Here is a 20639-nt window from a genome sequence, read left to right as displayed (position 1 = left end):
AGCTTTACAGGGGGGTAATCAATGACAGGGGGGTGATCAGGGAGTCTATATGGGGTGATAACCACAGTCATTGATCATGCCCCTGTAAGGCTTCATTCAGACGTCCGGATGCGTTTTGCGGATCCGATCCATCTATCAGTGCATCCGTAAAAATCATGCGGACATCTGAATGGAGCTTTACAGGGGGGTAATCAATGACAGGGGGGTGATCAGGGAGTCTATATGGGGTGATCACCACAGTCATTGATCACGCCCCTGTAAGGCTTCATTCAGACGTCCGGATGCGTTTTGCGGATCCGATCCATCTATCAGTGCATCCGTAAAAATCATGCGGACATCTGAATGGAGCTTTACAGGGGGGTGATCAATGACAGGGGGGTAATCAATGACAGGGGGGTGATCAGGGAGTCTATATGGGGTGATCACCACAGTCATTGATCATGCCCCTGTAAGGCTTCATTCAGACGTTCGGATGCGTTTTGCGGATCCGATCCATCTATCAGTGCATCCGTAAAAATCATGCGGACATCTGAATGGAGCTTTACAGGGGGGTGATCAGGGAGTCTATATGGGGTGATCACCACAGTCATTGATCACGCCCCTGTAAGGCTTCATTCAGACGTCCGGATGCGTTTTGCGGATCCGATCCATCTATCAGTGGATCCGTGAAAATCATGCGGACGTCTGAATGGAGCTTTACATGGGGTTGATCAATGACAGGGGGGTAATCAATGACAGGGAGGTGATCAGGGAGTCTATATGGGGTGATCAGGGGCTAATAAGGGGTTAATAAGTGACAGGGGGGGGTGTAGTGTAGTGTAGTGGTGCTTGGTGGTACTTTACTGAGCTAGCTGTGTCCTCTGGTGGTCGATCCAAACAAAGGGGACCACCAGAGGACCAGGTAGCAGGTATATTAGACGCTGTTATCAAAACAGCGTCTAATATACCTGTTAGGGGTTAAAAAAAACACATCTCCAGCCTGCCAGCGAACGATCGCCGCTGGCAGGCTGGAGATCAACTCTCTTACCTTCCGTTCCTGTGAGCGCGCGCGCCTGTGTGCGCGCGTTCACAGGAAGTCTCGCGTCTCGCGAGATGACGCATATATGCGTGACTGTGCGCAGCGCTGCCACCTCCGGAACGCGATCCTGCGTTAGGCGGTCCGGAGGTGGTTAAACGAATAACACACAAAGAAATAAATGTTACCATGTTTTTATTGAACACACCATGTAAACATTCACAGTGCGGGTGGAAAAAGTATGTGAACCCTTGGATTTAATAACTGGTTGAATCTCATTTGGCAGCAATAACTTCAACCAAACGTTTCCTGTAGTTGCAGATCAGACGTGCACAACGGTCAGGAGTAATTCTTCACCATTCCTCTTTACAGAACGGTTTCAGTTCAGCAATATTCTTGGGATGTTTGGTGTGAATCGCTTTCTTGAGGTCATGCCACAGCATCTCAATCGGGTTGAGGTCAGGACTCTGACTGGGCCACTCCAGAAGGCGGATTTTCTTCTGTTTAAGCCATTCTATTGTTTACTTCTATGCTTTGGGTCGTTGTCCTGTTGCAACACCCATCTTCTGTTGAGCTTCAGCTGGTGGACAGATGGCCTTAAGTTCTCCTGCAAAATGTCTTGATAAACTTGGGAATTAATTTTTCCTTCGATGATAGCAATCCGTCCAGGCCCTGACGCAACAAAGCAGCGCCAAACCATGATGCCCCCACCACCATACTTCAAAGTTGGGATGAGGTTTTGATGTTGGTGTGCTGTGCCTCTTTTTCTCCACACATAGTGTTGTGTGTTTCTTCCAAACAACTCAACTTTGGTTTCATCTGTCCACAGAATATTTTGCCAGTACTGCTGTGGAACATCCAGGTGCTCTTTTGCAAACTGTAAACGTGCAGCAATGTTTTTTTTGGACAGCAGTGGCTTCCTCTGTGGTATCCTCCCATGAAATCCATTCTTGTTTAGTGTTTTACGTATCGTAGATTCGCTAACAGGGATGTTAGCATATGCCAGAGACTTTTGTAAGTCTTTAGCTGACACTCTAGGATTCTTCTTCACCTCATTGAGCAGTCTGCGCTGTGCTCTTGCAGTCATCTTTACAGGACGGCCACTCCTAGGGAGAGTAGCAGCAGTGCTGAACTTTCTCCATTTATAGACAATTTGTCTTACCGTGGACAGATGAACAGCAAGGCTTTTGGAGATCCTTTTATAACCCTTTCCAGCTTTATGCAAGTCAACAATTCTTAATCGTAGGTCTTCTGAGAGCTCTTTTGTGCGAGGCATCATTCACATCAGGCAATGCTTCTTGTGAAAAGCAAACCCAGAACTGGTGTGTGTTTTTTATATGGCAGCTGTAACAAACACCTCCAATCTCAACTCATTGATTGGACTCCAGTTGGCTGACACCTCACTCCAATTAGCTCTTGGAGATGTCATTAGTCTAGGGGTTCACATACTTTTTCCACCTGCACTGTGAATGTTTACATGGTGTGTTCAATAAAAACATGGTAACATTTATATCTTTGTGTGTTATTAGTTTAAGCAGACTGTGAGTGTCTATTGTTGTGACTTAGATAAAGGTCAGATTACATTTTATGACCAATTTGTGCAGAAATCCATATCATTCCAAAGGGTTCACATACTTTTTCTTGCAACTGTATGATAGGCTTAGATACTTTAAGGCTGCATCATACCTAACAGCCTTAGGTACACTCAGAGTATCACATATGATAAGCTTAGATACCCTGAGACTACATACATAATAGGCTCAGATGCACTGACAGTATCACATATGATAAGCTTAGATACCCTGAGACTGCATCTTACATAATAGGCTCAGATGCACTGACAGTATCACATATGATAAGCTTGGATACCCTGAGACTGCATTATACATAGTAGGCTCAGATGCACTGACAGTATCACATATGATAAGCTTAGATACCCTGAAACTATATCATATATAATAAGCTTAGTTGCACTGACAGTATCACATATGATAAGCTTAGATACCCTGAGACTGCATTATACATAGTAGGCTCAGATGCACTGACAGTATCACACGATAGACTTAGATACCCTGAGACTGCATCTTACATAATAGGCTCAGATGCACTGACAGTATCACACGATAGACTTAGATACCCCGAGACTGCATCTTACATAATAGGCTCAGATGCACTGACAGTATCACACGATAGACTTAGATACCCTGAGACTGCATCTTACATAATAGGCTCAGATGCACTGACAGTATCACACGATAGACTTAGATACCCCGAGACTGCATCTTACATAATAGGCTCAGATGCACTGACAGTATCACATATGATAAGCTTGGATACCCTGAGACTGCATCTTACATAGTAGGCTCAGATGCACTGACAGTATCACACAATACACTGCGTGCAGAATTATTAGGCAAATGAGTATTTTGACCACATCATCCTCTTTATGCATGTTGTCTTACTCCAAGCTGTATAGGCTCGAAAGCCTACTACCAATTAAGCATATTAGGTGATGTGCATCTCTGTAATGAGAAGGGGTGTGGCCTAATGACATCAACACCCTATATTAGGTGTGCATAATTATTAGGCAACTTCCTTTCCTTTGGCAAAATGGGTCAAAAGAAGGACTTGACAGGCTCAGAAAAGTCAAAAATAGTGAGATCTCTTGCAGAGGGATGCAGCACTCTTAAAATTGCAAAGCTTCTGAAGCGTGATCATCGAACAATCAAGCGTTTCATTCAAAATAGTCAACAGGGTCGCAAGAAGCGTGTGGAAAAAGCAAGGCGCAAAATAACTGCCCATGAACTGAGAAAAGTCAAGCGTGCAGCTGCCAAGATGCCACTTGCCACCAGTTTGGCCATATTTCAGAGCTGCAACATCACTGGAGTGCCCAAAAGCACAAGGTGTGCAATACTCAGAGACATGGCCAAGGTAAGAAAGGCTGAAAGACGACCACCACTGAACAAGACACACAAGCTGAAACGTCAAGACTGGGCCAAGAAATATCTCAAGACTGATTTTTCTAAGGTTTTATGGACTGATGAAATGAGAGTGAGTCTTGATGGGCCAGATGGATGGGCCCGTGGCTGGATTGGTAAAGGGCAGAGAGCTCCAGTCCGACTCAGACGCCAGCAAGGTGGAGGTGGAGTACTGGTTTGGGCTGGTATCATCAAAGATGAGCTTGTGGGGCCTTTTCGGGTTGAGGATGGAGTCAAGCTCAACTCCCAGTCCTACTGCCAGTTTCTGGAAGACACCTTCTTCAAGCAGTGGTACAGGAAGAAGTCTGCATCCTTCAAAAAAAACATGATTTTCATGCAGGACAATGCTCCATCACACGCGTCCAAGTACTCCACAGCGTGGCTGGCAAGAAAGGGTATAAAAGAAGAAAATCTAATGACATGGCCTCCTTGTTCACCTGATCTGAACCCCATTGAAAACCTGTGGTCCATCATCAAATGTGAGATTTACAAGGAGGGAAAACAGTACACCTCTCTGAACAGTGTCTGGGAGGCTGTGGTTGCTGCTGCACGCAATGTTGATGGTGAACAGATCAAAACACTGACAGAATCCATGGATGGCAGGCTTTTGAGTGTCCTTGCAAAGAAAGGTGGCTATATTGGTCACTGATTAGTTTTTGTTTTGTTTTTGAATGTCAGAAATGTATATTTGTGAATGTTGAGATGTTATATTGGTTTCACTGGTAAAAATAAATAATTGAAATGGGTATATATTTGTTTTTTGTTAAGTTGCCTAATAATTATGCACAGTAATAGTCACCTGCACACACAGATATCCCCCTAAAATAGCTAAAACTAAAAACAAACTAAAAACTACTTCCAAAAATATTCAGCTTTGATATTAATGAGTTTTTTGGGTTCATTGAGAACATGGTTGTTGTTCAATAATAAAATTAATCCTCAGAAATACAACTTGCCTAATAATTCTGCACTCCCTGTAGACTTAGATACCCTGAGACTGCATCTTACATAATAGGCTCAGATGCACTGACAGTATCACACAATAGATTTAGATACCCTGAGACTGCATCTTACATAATAGGCTCAGATGCACTGACAGTATCACACGATAGATTTAGATACCCTGAGACTGCATCTTACATAATAGGCTCAGATGCACTGACAGTATCACACGATAGACTTAGATACCCTGAGACTGCATCATACATAATCGGCTCAGATGCACTGACAGTATCACATATGATGGGCTCACTTTAGATACTCTCCTCTCAGCTGCACACTTTCCCTGGAGGTTGTTTTATAAAGAAACTCAGTACCATTGGATGATGGGATGTTAGGGAGAGTAGTACTGTGCTGTTCATTATTCGCTGTTGATGATATATCGGACAATTAAACCCTTCTAATTTCAGGTCCACAAATTTTTGGATAAAAACTATGACCAAGTGAGACAGGACGTTCTGGAGCTTTTTGTCAGCAGTAAAGTGAAGGTAATGATGTCGTCGGAGTCGGAGACGCCATAAGATGGAAGCTGATGTTACGTGAACTGTCCATTGTGTAAAACATCAGTAGGCAAAAAGTGGAAATTACTGAGGCAAATTTTGGAATATTGATTGATCCCAGATTTCATCCTCTTCCCTTCCTCAGGTGGTGGCCGACCTGTTTTTTAGCCATGCTCAGGTGTTGGCGCAGCAGAAAAGCATGATGGGTAAAAGCAATACTGTGACCCGGAAGATGAAGGCTCAAACCGTAGCCGCAAAGTTCCAGCAATCCCTCCTGGAGCTGGTGGAGAAGATGGAGAGGTATGGAGCAGAGATGTAGTTCGAAGCTCCCAGGCCCTGATGCAAAATGTAGACCAGGGCCCTACAACTATGATGTGGCCCCCACCACTACACTTTTACTACACCCAGCCATTTTTAAAAAAAAAATGTGCACAGCTCAAAACACCGTAACCTCATCTAACATTTTATCAACCAACTCTAAGCCATCCCCATTTTATAACCTCCTGACCCAAGTCACATTCTCTGTAGCCCAGGAAGCTGAGATCTGGGGTGCTGTTTGGCACAGTTCTCACACTGTAGACCTGCTTTAGTTGTGCCTTTCCATAGCAAAGAGGGAACACTACACTATAGTCAGGGGTTAATTTATTCCATATCTAAGAAATACTTGTTTTCTCCCAACAGGTGCAATCCATTTTTTATCCGATGCATCAAACCTAACAGCAAAAAGGTAAAAAAAGCAAAATCCACTTATTTTGGGCAAATGTTTAGTAGACATATCATATGAATGATGCTATATTATTAAAGTGACTTTATCAGGCCTCCTATCTTGGGCAAGATCTATGCTAAAGGGTTCACGCAAAGACTCATAGAGAAAGCCTGCGAGTCCTACTCCCCAACTCACTCATAGAGAAAGCCTGTGAGACTTCCTTCCCCTCCCCACTCTTAGAGAAATCCTGTGAGTCCTGCTTTTCCTACCCACTCCTAGTAAAAGCCTGTGAGTCTTGCCCCCCCCCCCCCCCCCCCCCCATAGTGAAAGACTGTAAGTTGTGCCTTTTTCATCCACTGATTGAGAAAACCTGTATATTCTGCTTCCTCACTCACTTTTAGAGAAAGCCATAGAGAAAGCCTGTGAGTCCTGCTTCTTCCACTCATTCATAGTGAAAGCCTGTGAGTCCAGCTTCCTCTGCCCACTTATAGAGAAAGCCTGTGAGTCCTGCTTCTTCCACTCATTCATAGTGAAAGCCTGTGAGTCCAGCTTCTTCTGCCCACTCATAGTGAAAGCCTGTGAGTCTTGCTTCTTCCACTCATTCATAGTGAAAGCCTGTGAGTCCAGCTTCCTCTGCCCACTCATAGTGAAAGCCTGTGAGTCCTGCTTCTTCCACTTATTCATAGTGAAACCCTGCGAGTCCAGCTTCCTCTGCCCATTCATAGTGAAAGCCTGTGAGTCCTGCTTCTTCCACTTATTCATAGTGAAACCCTGCGAGTCCAGCTTCCTCTGCCCATTCATAGTGAAAGCCTGTGAGTCTTGCTTCTTCCACTGATTCATAGTAAAAGCCTGAGTCCAGCTTCCTCTGCCCACTCATAGAGAAAGCCTGTGAGTCCTGCTTTCTCCACCCACTCAGAGTGAAAGAAAACCTGTGTGCTCTGCTTCCCCACCCACTTATAAAGTCACAGAAAAAGCCTGTGAGGCCTGCTTCCACCACCCACTCATATAGAAGCCTGTGAGTCCTGCTTTCTCCACCCACTCATAGTGAAAGCCTGTGAGGCCTGCTCCCTCACTCACACTTAGAAAAAGCCTGTGAGTCCTGCCCAATCATAGTGAAAGCATGTGAGTTCTGCTCCTCCCGCACTCATAGAGAAAGCCTGTGAGTCCTGCTTCTTTCAGACACTCATATAGAAGCCTGTGAGTCCTGCTTCCGCCACCCACTCATATAGAAGCCTGTGAGTCCTGCTTACCCTCCCCAATTAGTGAAAGCCTGTGAGTCCTGCTCCCCCGCACTCATAGAGCCTGTGAATTCTGCTTCTTCCAGACACTCATATAAAAGCCTGTGAGTCCTGCTTCCTCCAGACACTCATATAAAAGCCTGTGAGTCCTGCTTTCCCCACCCACTTATATAGAAGCCTGTGAGTCCTGCTTCCTCCAGACACTCATATAAAAGCCTGTGAGTCCTGCTTTCCCCACCCACTTATATAGAAGCCTGTGAGTCCTGCTTCCTCCAGACACTCATATAAAAGCCTGTGAGTCTTGCTTTCCCCACCCACTCATTTAGAAGCCTGTGAGTCCTGCTTCCGCCACCCACTCATATAGAAGCCTGTGAGTCCTGCTTACCCTCCCCAATTAGTGAAAGCCTGTGAGTCCTGCTCCCCCGCACTCAGAGAGAGCCTGTGAATTCTGCTTCTTCCAGACACTCATATAAAAGCCTGTGAGTCCTGCTTCCTCCAGACACTCATATAAAAGCCTGTGAGTCCCGTTTTCCCCACCCACTCATATAAAAGCCTGTGAGTCCTGCTTTCCCCACCCACTTATATAGAAGCCTGTGAGTCCTGCTTCCTCCAGACACTCATATAAAAGCCTGTGAGTCTTGCTTTCCCCACCCACTCATTTAGAAGCCTGTGAGTCCTGCTTCCTCCACCTTCTCAGATTGATTTACAGGAAGAGAGCTGTTAATGACTTTGTGTTGGCAGTTGAAGAACGACTCACAGGCTTTCTATATGAAGAGGTGATCGCTGTAACTACATGACTATAATTTATCAGCAAAGGTTCATTCAAAAGTGACATTTATCTTCAAGGTAGTGTCTAGGATTTAAAATTGATAGTTTATCATTATGTGGGGGTTTAAACCTATGTACTTTAGTAGACACGTTGTGACTTCCATCTATGTGAATGAGGATGGAGTTGTAGTTCCAAAAACTACCACATGGACAACGGTGGCGCTGTGTTAGATACCGCAGCAAATAGGCTGCAGCATTCCAGACTTCAGAACAATACAATGCATATATTGTATGGATATGTAGAGAGAATCTCTAAATCGCACATCCTCATACCTATGCTTCTGATATACAACTGTTTTCAATTATCAGCATTTCTTATGATAAAACATGGCTGTACAGCGATGCTATCAATCATTTGCTGTGCACTATAAAGAGACAATTAGTATACAGCTTGATCAAAGCGCATAGGCCCACTTACCGCGACAAGGTTGCCTCTTGTTTAAGTGGGAACCTACTCTAACCATGGCGCAGAGCCGTGCGGCGACCACCACGCCTCCACACCGCTCCAGCAGGCAATGGGATCCAGCAGCCGCACAGCAGCCCCACTGTACAGTGAGGCCACATGGGCCCCGGGTCGGCGGCGGCCGTCTCTGCTTCTGTGCCGTGCTGGTGGAGTGATGGGACCCGGGGCCCATGTGGCCTCACTGTACAGTGGGGCTGCTGTGCGGCTGCTGGATCCCATTGCCTGCTGGAGCGGTGTGGAGGCGTGGTGGTCGCCGCACGGCTCTGCGCCATGGTTAGAGTAGGTTCCCACTTAAACAAGAGGCAACCTTGTCGCGGTAAGTGGGCCTATGCGCTTTGATCAAGCTGTATACTAATTGTCTCTTTATAGTGCACAGCAAATGATTGATAGCATCGCTGTACAGCCATGTTTTATCATAAGAAATGCTGATAATTGAAAACAGTTGTATATCAGAAGCATAGGTATGAGGATGTGCGATTTAGAGATTCTCTCTACATATCCATACAATACAATGCATATACCATACATATGTCTCCTGTATATGAGCCCTGCACAAATTCATCCCTAGGAACCTTGCCTCTTTGAACCAGACGTTGTGATCAGTCAGCTGAAGTATTCTGGTATTTTAGAGACCATCAGAATCCGGAAAGAGGGATTTCCAGTCCGGATCCCTTTCCACATCTTTCTCAGCAGGTAAGGAGGTATGACGTTTTCAGAGAGACTGGGGGGGTTTCTTACAATATATAATCCTGCCTATCTAGTCTCCAGCACACCTGGAGACTAGATCATTATAATGCATATTATAATCTGCACAGCTTTCTGGTAACTTTCCAGTTCTGCGCTATAAAGGAACATGCACTTAGGTAAAGGGCCCCAACTTCACATTGCCTAAAATATTATAAGCATCCAGACAAGGGATGTCCTCAGGACACCTGTTCTGCCATGATTACCAGTGATCCAGACATTGATCTCATCTCCAGGTATCGCTGTGTCATGGACCTCGGACGGAATATCCACGCTGATGGGCCCATATGCGTCACTGTGCTGAGAAAGCTGTGTCCATCTGTTCACCCCACCTCGTACTGCATCGGAGTGAGCAAGGTGACTCCCCATTTAACTTACTTGTCTTACTTGGTACTTACTGATGGCATATGCTGGTGCTATATACCTACTGAGGCCGTGTTTACACCGCTGGAACCCACTGGGGCAAAATAAGTGAAGCCCCATCTTTTATGTCACCTCAATTGTCCCATTACAGTTTCTATCAAAAATACAAAGCCTATGTGGTTCTGATTTACATGGCACCACCGTTATTATATTACTTGCTTACTTTTAGGTCTACACAAGCACTTTTTCTTTCCTTGCCTATGCATTTTATGGCCAACGGGGGTAATGCAATGTGCCATGATGCCCCTATTTTGCTTCCTTGGAGATCATTTACTCATAGAGCTGACCTTAGGGATTATTCCTCCATCTTAAGGAAAGGCTGAAATAGCAATTTCCCAATATAATGTCATTGTGAGTTTTAAACTGCAGGAACAGTACTGGAACTAACAAGAAGTAATGCAGGGAATACAAAATCCCTGTGTCTTCCCTGCACACCGATCAGCAGACACTAAATGTGCTTTCCTTCTCTTTCTCCATTTGAGCTCTTTATGAAGGAGAACCTCTACCAACAGCTAGAGAGCAAACGAGACCAACTGATGAACAAGGCGGCCATAACCCTCCAGCGCTATGGGCGCGGGTACCTGACCCGGAAACGCTACAGGACTCTGCGGTACAGAATCATCCAACTACAGGCCCTGGCCCGTGGTTACCTGGCAAGGTACAAGAACTGTATCCTATGCATATATCTATAAAGCAATTGGCAGGGCATTGATGCCATACATCAGGAGATGATTTTACAATGGACTTCCCCTGTAAAGGGGGTTGTTTAGCTAAGAGAACCCATTTCTCAGGGGCCCAAAATCAGAAAGGGCCCACCCAGGAGGAAGACGGAAACATTTTATTGTCAGGGGCCCCTCAACAGTATTATCCAATGACAGTATATACAGTGACATGACATACGGTATATACGTGTAGGAAATGGATGGAGCGGCCTTATCTGAGACTAGCCACAGGAGTGAGGGTTGCACGGGAAGTGGGGGTTGACTGGGGTAGGGAGGGTCCTGTTCAAAAATGTGCTGCGGGGCCCAGTCAGTTCAAGCTACGTCACTGCTATAAGGTTGTACATCCCGTAGAGGCAGCCCATTTGTCTGCTATGCGGAGAAGGGCCTGGCTCAGTGAGTGAAGGGACCTATAGCTTCTGATAAGGGAGTAAAACATTTCATTACCAGTCTGCTCCTTTGCATGTAGGGTTGTGCACTTTTGTCTGATTTTTTTGCATTTATGCACTTGCAGGCAGAAGTTTCACAACTGGAGAAACAGTATGTTGAAATTTCGAGCCCTGGTCCACATGTACGTGAATCGGAGGAGATACCTGAGGGTAAGATGTCATTGCTGTCAATCACTTCTTTGAGAATGAGGGTACCACGTGCGGTCACTCTACATTCGCATACATCCACGGCAAAATCCGCATGCAGATTTGCTACCGATTTAACCCTGTGCATTGCAAAAGTGGGAAAATCCATAGTGGAAATCCACAGTATAAATTGACACGCTACAGATCTTAGATTTCCACCGCAGGTTAGTTTCTTTTGCGGATCGCATCTCTTTTGCTGCTGTGGATTTTTCGATCACAATTCCATGAAGGGAAGTCCGCAGTGTATTCACTACAAGTGGATGTCATGTACCTTTTTGTGACTGGGATGTACAAAGCGCGCTCACTTCAGGCATCCTTATTAGCCTTGCATGAAGTAGTGGTAGCGCCATTTTTATTTCATCTCTTTTGCTAAGACTGGTTTATAGTATTACGTTGTGGGCAGTATTTTTAAGTCCAGAAGGTGTCTTATAGATCTCTGTACGAACGGCAGGGTGCAACCTGGCTGTGTTTATACATCACAATAGTTTTTTCCCTTGGAAATGAGTCAGTAAAGAGCAGTGCCTTGAAAAAGTTTTCATACCCTTTGAACTTTTCCACATTTTTTTCACCTTACACCCACAACCTTAAATGTATTTAATTGGGATTTTATGTGATAGACCAACACAAAGTAGCAAGTGTATGTGAAGTGAAAAGAAAATGATACATAAAATGTTTAATAAATCTGGAAAGTGTTGCGTGCCTTGGTATTCAGCCCCCCGAGTCAATACTTTTTAGGACCACCTATGGTTGCAATTACAGCTCCAAGTGTTTTGGGGTTTGTATCTACCAGTTTTACATCTAGAGGCAGACATTTTTGCCCATTCTCCTTTGCAAAATAGCTGAAGCTCAGTCAGATTGGATGGAGAGTGTCTGTGAAAAAAATACCTAAAAGTGGCCCCATATTGTAGGAGGGTCTAAAGTGACAGGAGGCGGGGCAACAAAAGTAGGGGCGTCACCAATACCATAGCGCAAAATACCACATACCACATCGCCGCACTATATATCGCCCCAAAAGCCGTCCCTCCGTGGTGGCATTCTCGTCCTGCGGTCCTCCCCCCCCCCTTCCCCCATGTGCCCTGCTGCGATCAGCAGCACGGATCCGGCTGTTACTGACAGCCAGATCCATGCTGCATCCACCAGCATCGGTGATAACACCGATGCCGGTGGATAAACCCCTCACATGCCGCGGCATATGGGAGGTTTGCGGTCCCTCTCCTTAGCCATCGGGTCCCACACTGCGGTGGCGGGGACCCGATGGTTGCCATGGCAGCCCCGATGCCTTACACAGGCAGCGGGGCCTGCCAGCTACGGAAGCCCAGGAGATCCAGCCTGAGGGCTGGGTCTCCTAGGCAACTGTCAGCGTCTTACTGTGTAAGACGCTGACAGTTCAATTCAGTACAACACAGAATGTATTGTACTGGATTGAAACAGGGATCAAACCCCGAAAAGGTAAAGTACCACAGTGGGATATAAAAAGTAAAAAAAGTGAATTTTTTAAAAAAATAAAAGTAAAAAAAAAAGCGTCCTTTTCCTAAAATAAAGTTATCTCCACATATTAGTTATCTCCGCGTCTGCATCGACCGGCTCTATAAAAATATCACATGACCTAACCCCTCAGATGAACACCGTCAAAAAAATTAAATAAAAACTGTGCTAAAAAAACATTTTTTTGTCACCTTACATCACTAAAAGTGCAACACCAAGCGATCAAAAAGGTGTATGCCCACCCAAAATAGTACCAATCTAAGGCTGGGTTCACACGAGCGGGTGCTGTGCGTGACATCCGCTCCGTGAATGACAGCCAAGACCCGATGCAGACTGCAGAGGCACGGAGCATTAACATTATTGATAATGCTCCGTGCCTCTCTGTGATCTCTTTACTACGAAATCACAGTGACAACTTTATCTCACAGAGAGGCACGGAGCATCATCAGTCATGTTAATGCTCCGTGCTTCTTCTGTCTGCATCGGGTCTTGGCTGTCACGCACGGCATCCGCTCGTGTGAACCCAGCCTAACCGTCACCTCATCCCGCAAAAAATGAGCCCCTAGCTAAGACAATCGCCCAAAAAATAAAAAAAACTATGGCTCAGACTATGGAGACACTAAAACATGATTTTTTTTTTGTTTCAAAAATGCTTTTATTCTGTTAAATGTAAAAAAATACATTTTTTTAAGTAGACATATTAGGTATCGACGAGTCCGTAACAACCTGCTCTATAAAAATACCACATGATCCTAACCCCTCAGGTGAACACCGTAAAAAAAAAAAAAAGTGTCAAAAAAGCCATTTTTTGTCACCTTACAACACAAAAAGTGTAATAGCAAGCAATCAAAAAGTCATATGCACCCCAAAATAGTGCCAATCAAACTGTCATCTCATCCCGCAAAAATGATACTCTACCTAAGACAATCGCCCAAAAAATAAAAAAAACTATGGCTCTCAGACTATGGAGACACTAAAACATGATAAAACTTTAATAAATAAATAAAATAAATCATACATATTAGGTATTGCCACGTCCGTAACAACCTGCTCTATAAAAATATCCCATGACCTAACCCCTCAGATGAACACTGCAAAAAAATAAAATGCAAACATTGTCAAAAATGTGGTCACCATCACAAAAAGTGTGATACTAAGTGATCAAAAAGTCATACGCACCCCAAAATTGTACCAATTAAACCGTCATCTCATCCCGCAAAAAATGAGACCCTACCTAAGACAATTGCATAAAAAAAAAAAAAAAAATAGGGCTCTCAGAATATGGAGACACTAAAACATGATTTTTTAAATAAAAAAATGCTGTTATTGTATAAAACCTAAATAAATAAAAAAAGTATACATATTAGGTATCGCCGCATCCTAAAGGGTTAACAAAGTTTGTAAAATCAGTTTTGAATACCTTGAGGGGCGTAGTTAGCATCAGGGGGGCTTCAAACGTGACATGGCAGCTTAAAATGATACCAGTGAAATCTGCTTTCCAAAAACCATATGGAGTTTTTTTCCTTCTGCGCCCTGCCGTGTGCCCGTACAGCAGTTTACGACCACATATGGGGTGTTTCTGTAAACTACAGAATCAGGGCAATAAATATTGAGTTTTGTTTGGCTGTTAACCCTTGCTTTGTTAGGGAGAAAAAATTGATTAATATGGAAAATCTGCCAAAAAAGTGAAATTCTGAAATTGCATCTCTATTTTCCATTATTCTTGTAGAACACTTAAAGGGTTAACCAAGTTTGTAAAATCAGTTTTGGATACCTTAAGGGGTGTAGTTTCTAAAATGGGGCCATTTATGGGTGGTTTCTATTATGTAAGCCTCACAAAGTGACTTCAGACCTGAACTGGTCCTTAAAAAGTGGGTTTTGGACATTTTTCTGAAAAATATCAAAATTTGCTTCTAAACTTCTAAGCCTTGTAACGTCCCCAAAAAATAAAATGGCATTCACAAAATGATCCAAACATGAAGTAGACATATGGGGAATTTAAAGTAATAACTATTTTTGGAGTTATTACTATCTGTTATAAAAGTAGAGAAATTTGCAAATTTTTCCACATTTTTGGTAAATTTGGTATTTTTTTTATAAATAAAAACGATTTTTTTTTTTTTACTCAGTTTTACCACTGTCATGAAGTACAATATATGACGAGAAAACAATCTCAGAATGGCCTGGATAAGTAAAAGCGTTTTAAAGTTATCACCACATAAAGTGACACGTGTCAGATTTGCTAAAAATCGCCTGGTCCTTAAGGTGGTAAAAAGAAAAGAGAGCTCGGGCCGAGCTGCAATGCACTAATACGGGACGTTCTGAGAAGCAGATCACCTATGCCCTAACACAACTTGTACACCGTGATTCACATTCAATAAAAAAAAGTGAAAAATTGTAAACGTGAAGAAAAAATTGCATATTGCAAACATTTGCTAATATTTTCTTCTCCATTCACATCCAAAGCTAAATTCAGAATTCCGCTGGTCTCCTGTTACCGGGGAGCAGTGCATGGTGGGAAGACAAGGATTGGCTATTAGGTCATATGTCAGACTGCAGGTGGAGCTAAACTGCTGTCTGTTTCCATGGGCATCCTGTAGAAGTATGAATGCAGCTCTGGATGTAATTTCTCAAAATATGTAAAAAACAAACAAACAAACAGCAATGTATTTGATAGATGTAAACTGTGAAAATGTAAGTTTTGGCCGATAAAGCATGGCTGTTCTGTAATATTAGCCCCAGATGCAGGACTGTAAGCTCCAGCACCTTTTCTTCAGATGCCTATTAATAAGCATGACCTTACCTGGGCTGCGGTGACACCACACCCATCCCAGCTGTGAGGTGACAGGCACAGAACAGGGAGGCCGGCAGGACAGTATGAAGTGTGTACGCTTTGCTCCACAACCGGAGATCCCGGGGCAGCATGCCAGTCTATTTCAGGTACATTAGGTGGCACAGATAGTATAAATATAAAGAGCTACAGAGATATGGGGGTGCAGACGTCTTAGTATCATCCTATATAATTGGGGGTTGCTCTTCCTTTGTAGATGAAGGCCGAAGCTCGCAGGCTGGCGGAAGAAGAGCGCAGGAGGGCAGAGCAGGTGAGCGCTGTGCCAGTTGGCACTGGGTCCTTTGCTTTTATCCTAGACTTTCATGATATAAATCTGCCTAAAAGTAATAAAAAACCTATATTGCCGCGGTTCTTTCTTTACTGTGGAAACGTTGGGTGACAACGAACATGACCGCCATTACAGATTCCACAGGGGTTCACTCTCCTAGGCAGCATGTTTGCGTAGATTTACCATTCAGGATCCTGGAAAAGCCTGGTGACCTACCCTGGTTGTCAACAGAAACAGATATGGATAAGTATCAGCTGAATTTCAACCTCTAAGTGCATTGTACGATAGCCTCCTTCACCTGAAAATCACCACATGACGGGTAATTGCATTGTACGATAGCCCCCTTCACCTGAAAATCACCACATGACGGGTAATTATATTGTACGATAGCCCCCTTCACCTGAAAATCACCACATGACGGGTAATTGTATTGTACGATAGCCCCCTTCACCTGAAAATCACCACATGACGGGTAATTGTATTGTACGATAGCCCCCTTCACCTGAAAATCATCCTATCTGCCTGAATCTGATCATTCTTTGTTTTCTCTATCTAGGAGCTGACGAAGAGAGAAGTGTTTAATGTGACTCATCTAGAGATTCCAGCAGAGCTGGCCGGCCTCCTCCGCACAGCGACAGGTACGGTATCTCACCCTGAAATAGTCAATACCCTGCACCATTACCGGAAGTCCTGCCGGAAGAAGGCCCGTAAAAAATGTAAAACCACTTCTTTAATATCTCACTTTAATGTTAAACAGGCCCAAAGCCTAAGGCTGCACTACTGAGACATTCTGATGATGACATGTCTCCTGATTTTATTTACAGATGTAGTGTTGTCAAGGATACCTTGAGTGGATTGAAATCACCATCCACATCAATATCTACATCCTAGTGACAGTTCTTTGTATATATGTGGAAATATCAATTCATGTTCGATCCCCATGAGGTGTCCATGTCAACATTAGCCCAGTAGAAGTCAGAAGAGGACATGTCGTCATCAGACTGAGGTCCATTATAAAAATAAACGTAACTGTTCTTCTATAATTTTTCCCTTTTTCCTCCCCAGCTCAGAAGAACATCATGATGGAGTATGTAACGCCTACTCACGTCCCAAGGGTGCAGGCCTTCACCCAGCTCACCCTGCCCCTGGACATTAACAACTACCCTATGTTCAAATATGTGCGAGTTTTTTTCAGGGTAAGAGGAGGCACAAGGACAATCTTATAGTAATAGAGCAAATATTAAAGACATCAAATATTACTGTCCACCAGTGGCCCAGAAGGTAATCGGCTGCACTGAGAGCTGCAGGTGGAGTCAGGTGGGAGGGTGGCACCCACCAATAGGTCCTGTCGACAGCTTGGACTAAGAGTCCTTAAGGTCATCAAGGTCATCTCAGTATATAGGCCTATTGGCATTTGCACAAATCTCATCTCTGAGCGCATCCCTTCCTTGTAAGAATTTCTAAAACCTTGATATTAATCTTGTAGGAACCTCTGTTTGGGATGTTAGCTATGACACTTGGATCTTCACTGCTGCCTGTTGAAGATGATCTGAAGCCACAAGCCATTACTTCCTTCAAACTGGTAAATGTTCTCGGCTAAAAACGAATAATCAAATAGAGAACTGCAAATTTACTTTAGAGACGGGGCTGTATGTTTGGTGCCTACATCATTTATAACAACAGAAAAGGAGGCAGTACTATCTGTACCTATATAATTTGCAGAGAGAGGCAGTACTTATTGCACCTATATAATTTACAGAGAGAGGCAGTACTATCTGTACCTAGATAATTTAGAAGGAGAGACAGGGAGGCAGTACTATCTGTACCTACATCATTTACAAGAAGAGAAAAGGAGGCAGTATTATCTGTACCTACATCATTTACAAGAAGAGAAAAAGAGGCAGTACTATCTGTACCTACATCATTTACAAAAAGAGAAAAGGAGGCAGTACTATCTGTACCTAGGTCATTTAGAGAAAGAGACATGAAGGCAGTACTATCTCTACCTACGTAATTTAGAGGGAGAGCCAGGGAGGCAGTACCCATCTGTACCTACATCATTTACAGGGAGATACAGAGAGGCAGTACTATCTGCACTTACATCATTTACAGGGATAGACAGGGAGGCAGTACTATCTGTACCTATATCATTTACAGAGGGATACAAGGAGGCAGTACTATCTGTACCTACATCATTTACAGGGATAGACAGGGAGGCAGTACTATCTGTACCTACATAATTTACAGGGGGATACAAGGAGGCAGTAGTACCGTATTTTTCGCCCCATAAGACGCACCTTTTCTCCCCCCAAAATGGGGGGAAAATGCCCCTGCGTCTTATGGGGCGAATGCTGACAGTACGAGCGAGCGGGTGAGGGACTGGGAGGAGCTGGCAATAGCGGCGGCGGGGCGGTGCAGTCACTGTACTATAGCCCCGCCCCGCCGCTCAAGTGCTGCAATATTCAAATATGTCTTATTCAATTAAAAGTGTCTTATTCAATTAAACGTGATTACACATGCCTAACTCCTAATAGTACCGTACATCCTAACAGCTTCAGTAGAATGACGGCAGGCCGGGCGGGCGGCAGCGTAACTCCCTGATGTCACGTGCCTGCGCTGCCTACTTTATGAATGAAGCAGGCGGCGCAGGCAAGTGACGTCAGTGAGTGATGTGCCGGCCGCCCGGCCTGCCTGCCTGCGTTGTACAGAAGCGGTTAGGATGTACAGTACTATTAGGAGTTGGGGGGCATGTGTAATAACTTTTAATTGAATAAGACACTTTTATATTTGTATACTGGAGCGGCGGGCGGGGGAAGGGGGGGGGTCTGTGGATGGCACTGTTATGGGCTGGGGGGGGTCTGTGGATGGCACATATATAACAGCGCCACCCTCAGATCCCCCCTCCAACAGCGCCACCCACAGATCCCCCCTCCAACAGTGCCAGCCACAGATCCCCCTGTAACAGTGCCAGCCACAGATCCCCCTGTAACAGTGCAAGCCACAGATCCCCCCCATAAGTGTCCGTCACAGATCCCCCCCATAAGTGTCCGTCACAGATCCCTCCCATAACAGTGTCCGTCATCCACAGATCCCCCCATAACAGTGTCCGTCATCCTCAGATCCCCCATAACAGTGTCCGTCCTCCACAGATCCCCCCATAACAGTGTCTGTCATCCACAGATCCCCCCATAAGTGTCCGTCATCCTCAGATCCCCCCATAACAGTGTCCGTCATCCACAGATCCCCCCATAACAGTGTCCGTCATCCTCAGATCCCCCATAACAGTGTCCGTCCTCCACAGATCCCCCCATAACAGTGTCTGTCATCCACAGATCCCCCCATAACAGTGTCCGTCATCCTCAGATCCCCCCATAACAGTGTCCGTCATCCACAGATACCCCCATAACAGTGTCCGTCATCCTCAGATCCCCCATAACAGTGTCCGTCCTCCACAGATCCCCCCATAACAGTGTCCGTCATCCACAGATCCCCCCATAACAGTGTCCGTCATCCTCAGATCCCCCATAACAGTGTCCGTCCTCCACAGATCCCCCCATAACAGTGTCTGTCATCCACAGATCCCCCCATAACAGTGTCCGTCCTCCACAGATCCCCCCATAACAGTGTCCGTCATCCACAGATCCCCCCATAACAGTGTCCTTCACAGATCCCCAGTAATAGTGCCATCCACAGACCACCATTAGTTCCAAACCCACCAAAAGCACACCTTTTGGTTAAAAATATTTTTTTTCTTATTTTCCTCCCCAAAAACCTAGGTGCGTCTTATGGGCCGGTGCGTCTTATAGGGCAAAAAATACGGTATCTGTACCTACGTCATTTAGAGGGAGAGACAGGGAGGCAGTACTATCCATACCTACATCATTTACAGGGATAGACAGGGAGGCAGTACTATCTGTACCTATATAATTTACAGGGGGAGACAGGGAGGCAGTACTATCTGTACCTACATAATTTACAAGGAGAGACAGAAAGGCAGTACTATCTGTACTGACATCATTTACAAGGAGAGACAGGGAGGCAGTACTATCTGTACCTACATCATTTACAGGAAGTGACAGGAAGGTAGTACCATCTGTACCCATACTATTAAGAGGACAAGACAAAGAGGCAGCACTATCCGTACCTACATCATTTAGAGAAGGAGACAAGGAGGCAGTACTACCTGTACCTACATCATTTAGAGGACAAGACAAAGAGGCAGTACTATCTGTACCTACATCATTTAGAGGAAGAGACAGGGAGGCAGTACTATCTCTACCTACGTCATTTACAGGAAGAGAGAGGGAGGCAGTACTATCTCTACCTACGTCATTTACAGGAAGAGACAGGAAGGCAGTACTATCTGTAAGCACTGGAAAGTAAAATGAGGTACTTGTCTCCTTAGCAACATGACCACCACATAACACTGTAACATAAGCACAGATATGGTACGTATCCTTATAAAACAAATAATAATAAAAACAAGAAACTACTCAGATTTGCTTTATCATACATGTCTTATCTTCTTACCACCCAGGTGTTGAGGTTCATGGGTGACCCGTTTCTCAACGAAGCCCAGGAGATCTTATTTGGCAATTACATCATCCAAAAGGGATTGTCCAATATGGGACTGCGGGATGAGATCCTTGTTCAAATAGCCAATCAGGTGTGGAGGAACACCAACCCAAACAACGAGGAGCGGGGCTGGTACCTACTGGCCTCTTGTCTCAGCAGCTTTGCTCCATCCCCGAACTTGGACAAGTATCTTCTGAAGTAAGACCCCTGGA

At 44.6% G+C, this 20639-nt stretch overlaps 1 protein-coding gene across 1 annotated transcript in view; it reads left to right on the top strand.

The window, feature by feature from the left end:
• Positions 1 to 20639, top strand: part of MYO15A (myosin XVA) — an 88041-nt gene that overhangs the window by 37829 nt on the left and 29573 nt on the right. Inside the window, exons 15-26 of the mRNA XM_040441412.1 lie at positions 5403 to 5480; positions 5638 to 5792; positions 6174 to 6219; positions 9296 to 9420; positions 9708 to 9828; positions 10377 to 10552; positions 11128 to 11212; positions 15781 to 15834; positions 16409 to 16490; positions 16918 to 17048; positions 17339 to 17434; positions 20390 to 20625. Coding sequence (XP_040297346.1) covers positions 5403 to 5480; positions 5638 to 5792; positions 6174 to 6219; positions 9296 to 9420; positions 9708 to 9828; positions 10377 to 10552; positions 11128 to 11212; positions 15781 to 15834; positions 16409 to 16490; positions 16918 to 17048; positions 17339 to 17434; positions 20390 to 20625 — 1385 coding nt within the window. The remainder of the gene's footprint in view (positions 1 to 5402; positions 5481 to 5637; positions 5793 to 6173; positions 6220 to 9295; positions 9421 to 9707; positions 9829 to 10376; positions 10553 to 11127; positions 11213 to 15780; positions 15835 to 16408; positions 16491 to 16917; positions 17049 to 17338; positions 17435 to 20389; positions 20626 to 20639) is intronic.

Source organism: Bufo bufo, chromosome 7, assembly GCF_905171765.1.
Source record: "Bufo bufo chromosome 7, aBufBuf1.1, whole genome shotgun sequence".
NCBI classification, from domain to species: Eukaryota; Metazoa; Chordata; class Amphibia; order Anura; family Bufonidae; genus Bufo; species Bufo bufo.
Note: the sequence above shows the minus strand (reverse complement) of the source record. Positions and strands in the feature narration are given on the sequence as shown.